At 25.2% G+C, this 4,754-nt stretch overlaps 1 protein-coding gene across 2 annotated transcripts in view; it reads left to right on the forward strand.

The window, feature by feature from the left end:
- Positions 1 to 2,280, forward strand: part of LOC110655183 (uncharacterized) — a 19,640-nt gene extending 17,360 nt beyond the window's left edge. For both annotated transcript variants that reach the window (XM_058131675.1, XM_058131677.1), the window contains 2 exons: positions 1,686 to 1,732; positions 1,969 to 2,280. In XM_058131675.1, the coding sequence (XP_057987658.1) occupies positions 1,686 to 1,732; positions 1,969 to 2,080 (159 nt within the window). In that variant the 3' untranslated portion in view covers positions 2,081 to 2,280. The remainder of the gene's footprint in view (positions 1 to 1,685; positions 1,733 to 1,968) is intronic.
- The last annotated feature ends 2,474 nt before the right edge of the window (positions 2,281 to 4,754 follow it).

Consider the following 4,754-nt stretch of genomic DNA (forward strand, 5'->3'; position numbering starts at 1 on the left):
TGTGAAGGCCATTGGTCAAATCATTGCTATGTATCAGTTCCATTGCTGCTTCTTATTAAATAACAATAACTAAGCCATAATCCTAAATTGGTTGGGGTCAGTTATATGGATTTTTTTTTTGGCCATTCAGCTCTATTATACACCAGGTCCTCAACTCCTCATCAATATCCAAAACTTGTAAATCCTTTGGTGTTATTTCCCTCAATGTCATCTTAGGCCTCCCCCTTTCTCTTCTCCCTCCTTCCCCTACTAACCTATCACCCTTTTGTATTGGGGCATTTGACTCTCTGTGTTGTGCATGACCAAATCATGTTAAACGATCCCCCTTCATTTTATTTCCAATATGTGCCATATGTATTGTCTAGAGGATGTGGTCATTTTTAATCTTATCCATTATCGTGTTCTTTATATCATATGATACCATATGATATAAATGCTGCTGCTTATTAAAAATTGTACCAAAATTAACCATCCTGTATTTTCTTTGTTTTGGAATCAGCTTTCAGTATCTTTTTTTTTTTTCGCCTATGTTTTTTGGTCAAGATATCTCACTTGTTTTTCTAGAAATTAAGTAACATTCTGTATTTAGTTGTTATGTAATGATACGACATGTGATCTTGATATACCATCTAGTTTACCCTATATATATATTGACATTTAACATACTGTGACACTGCTTTTATCATTATCTGTCAACCGCCTGATGGGCTAGTTTCGTATTGTGTTGTTAGGGAGCCTTTGTTTGGAGTTGCAAGGCTTTGGTTTCTGAAGTGAGCAATATCCTGTTTTAGGAAATCATATTGTATAGAAAATCCTATTGTCGGGATTGCAAATTAAATAAAAAGAAAATTAAAGGTTGAAAACGCAATTAGTGAATCTTATAGGTAATAGAAATTTAGAGTTTCAATAATGTAAAATATCTAAAATTTTTATTTTGTTCATGATGTAATATTTGGTTGCACTATTTTGTCTTTACAAAAGTTCTGTCAGCATCAATACTTTCACATAGTTAAATATTTATAGATGAATTTTTTATCCAATGGCTGGCTGCAAGAGCTTGAGTATCAGTTTTTATAGATGTAGTTTGAATGTGAAGGCCATTGGTTGAATCATTGCTATGTATCAGTTGTATTGCTGCTTCTTTTTAAAAATTTTACCAAAATTAACCATCATTTATTTTCTGTGTTGGAAGCAGCTTTCAGTGTGTGTGTACATATATATATTTGCCTATGTTTTTAGGTCAAAATATCTCACTTGTTTTTCAAGACAATAAGTAGCATTCTGTATTTAGCTGTTATGTAATGATAACAGCATGTGATCTTGATATACAATCTGATTTAACTTATTTCTTGAACTATTGATGAATAAATAGCATGTATCTTGTGTGCATATATATATATATATATATATATATATATATATATATATATATATATATATATATATATATATATATATTGACATTTAACATACTGTGATACTGCTTTTATCAATATCTGTCAACCACCTGATGGGCTTGTTTCATACTGTGTTGTTAGGGAGCCTTTGTTTGGAGTTGCAAGGCTTTGGTTTCTGAAGTGAGCAATATAATGTGTTTCATTTATTTTCCTGCTGTTTAATTCTTCATTCTTGCAATTACTAATGAACTATTTGATTTTCCTTCTCTCTTAATGTTTCGGGTGTAGATTAAGGCATCACACAAGGAAATGGAGAAGATGCTTCAAGAACAAAGGTGTGTTCCATTTGAATGTACATTTTATTGACTGCAAATGGTTTTTAACATAAGAATTATGAATGTTGTATCTCTAACAAAACATCCTTATCTACCGATGGGTGGGGTGGGTTATGGCATTTAATAACCTTGCATCTTTCTCTATCTCTCTCTACTGGTCTGGATTTATAGTCTATTAGAATAGTACATTTCCTCTTGATACTGAGATTGGTTTATTATTTTGTTAATCTTCTCAGGCCCTCTTCTTTTCAAGGTAGATTGTTAAAGCACAATCTTGATTCTGAAGTTGTAGATGCTCTCAAGGATCTAAGGAATAAGCTAGCTGAGAATGAGTCAAAAAATAGGTGATCTAATTTAGTTTTAGAATTTAGAACTTAGAACTCTGAATATACCCTTTGCCTTGGACAATGGTCCTTGTTCAACTTTGGTCTAAATTTTTGTTAATAATTGTATAGGAGGGATTCAGTGTTACTGTCCATTTATTTCAAAGTACCCTAGAGGAAGTGTTAGATGCTGCACTCCATTATTATTTCCATCTTTCTTCATTAGACTTTAACTTCTACACAAACTGTAGATTTTCCTCCAAATTTGTGCTTTGTGGGGTTCTTCAGATTTGTTTGGCACTGCTGTTGAAGTTGAAAGAGAACATTAAAAAATAATTTAAAATTAAATTTAATAAGTTTTTGTCATTAAAATACTGAATAACAAAATAATTTTTTGCTGCTTTCTTTTTTATAGTATTTAAAATGGTTTTTTTTTTCTTTATGAAAAGTATTTTTCTTTTAGAGAAAATGGATCAGACTTAACTCTATTTCAAATACCTTATCCCAAAACGACATCACATCCTCTTACGTTCAGGAATAATCATCTGGAGTCTAAAATTAATAGGTAAAATTATAATTTAGGCACTTCATTATATATATATATATATATATATATATAACATTCCCATTTCATTACGAAATAACTAAAGGTACCATATTTGAATTTGACATTATATTGGCTTTTTATGATTTCCCCATAAATGGAACTAAATAAAAATTTAAATTAAAGTTAGTCAAACATAAATATATCATTAAAAAATTGAATTTCTGCAAGAAAATGGAATTCAAATTAAAAAAAAAATTTGGAATTTGATTCTTATTTTCATGGTATACCCAATGTGGCCTTACTATTTTAATATTTCCTGATAATAAGCTACGTTAAATATTGTATTATTTATTGCTCTTTTACTTAAAAAATGTAATAAACATACAAATATAAATAAAATTAAAAATAGTAAATACACAATAAATAATTTTTTGTTAAAAAACCAATTTCTTTCAATTCTGTGTGTATATATATAAATATATATTTTAATCTCTTAGGGTTTATTTGTATAGGCAACATTTTGAAGTTGCAGTCTGGACTTTGGTTGTGGGCCTATTATAATATCTATTGGGCCATCCTTGATGATTGGATTTGAGCCCTTTTGTTCCTGCCTTTCTAGGTTTTTATTATTATTATTATTATTATTATTATTATTATTATTATTATTATTTTAAGGATTGAAGAGTGAAGGATCTTTGCCAATGCCATTGTGGTAAGGGTTAATGATAGAAATAACAAAAAAAAAAAATAATTTATTTAATCTATTGTGTAAAATCAGTCCCCAAACTTTTATTGTTTTTTATATTTAATAAACTTTTCACAGATTTTACATTGTTATGGTAATTGTTTTTACTGTTATTAAAATTTTTTTCATAATAAATTGAAAAATGAAATGAATAATCCTCAGATTTTGGGAATGATGATAAATATTTTTTAACTTTTATAAGATTATAAAAGTAAAAACTCTCACCATGTTAATGGATGGAGTACTTCAATACATGCTTTCCCCTTCTCTACAAATTTCAAATTTTCAATTTAAGAAATAAATGGTATTAATATTTATTTTAATTTTTAGTTTATTTTTATTTCTTGAATATTACATAGTTATGTATTTATAACAATTATTATATAAAAGCAGTATGTGTGGTATGATACTATATGATACGGTGGATTAACTCGATGAACAGATGATTCAAATATAAAATATTAAACTAGTGATCCGTTAATTTAATGAATCATTAGATTTGCCAATTTAAAATATTTTAATTTAAAATAAATTTTAAGAATAATAATTATATTTATATATTTATATTTAAAATTTATATTTTTATTTAGTTAATGAAAAACACATTATTTAGTTATTATTCTTTCATTTACTATATAAGAAATTTTATATATATAAATATATATTTTAATATATAATTAATATTCATAAATATAAAGAAGACTAACAATATTTCTATTTTTTACATTAACTATAAATATTGAAAATAAAATATTTAAAATTTAAATATTTTCATATAAATTTCAATAATATTATTAAGATATTGAAAAATATAATTTAATAAATATTAAAATATTAATTTAAAAATAATTAATCAATCAATATTATTTAATTATATTAGTAAATATAATACTTTCTCTGTCCATAAATGATAGTCATATTTAGAGTTTTCACGATAATTAAGAAAATTATTAACTAATTTTATTTTCATAAAAAAATATTAGTAATTTACTTAATTATTATTTCTTGAAAATTTAAAGAAACTAAAAATAATATGAAAATTAGTTGATTTAATTAAGAAGAATGTGATAATGTTAATTTTAAAAAATTATATAAATATTTATTATATTTTATAAAAATAAAAAATAAAATTAAAGAAAAAAATTAATTTTCATTAATTTTTTAAATATAATAAATAATTTTAAATAAAATAAAAAATTAGATATAACTATTATTTATGTGTAGAAATATAATAATTTCTTTTAATTATGAATGAGTTTGGTATTGGGATCATAAATTTTTTTTTATAGTAAATAAAAAAAATTAATAATAAAAAATGAAAATAAAAAGAAATTAGGGACATTGGGAAAGGTGTAAAAAGCAGCAGTGGATTATGTCAGCTGCATACCATTTCCGAATATTATCTGA

Source organism: Hevea brasiliensis, chromosome 13 (genome assembly GCF_030052815.1).
Source record: "Hevea brasiliensis isolate MT/VB/25A 57/8 chromosome 13, ASM3005281v1, whole genome shotgun sequence".
Lineage (NCBI taxonomy): Eukaryota > Viridiplantae > Streptophyta > Magnoliopsida > Malpighiales > Euphorbiaceae > Hevea > Hevea brasiliensis.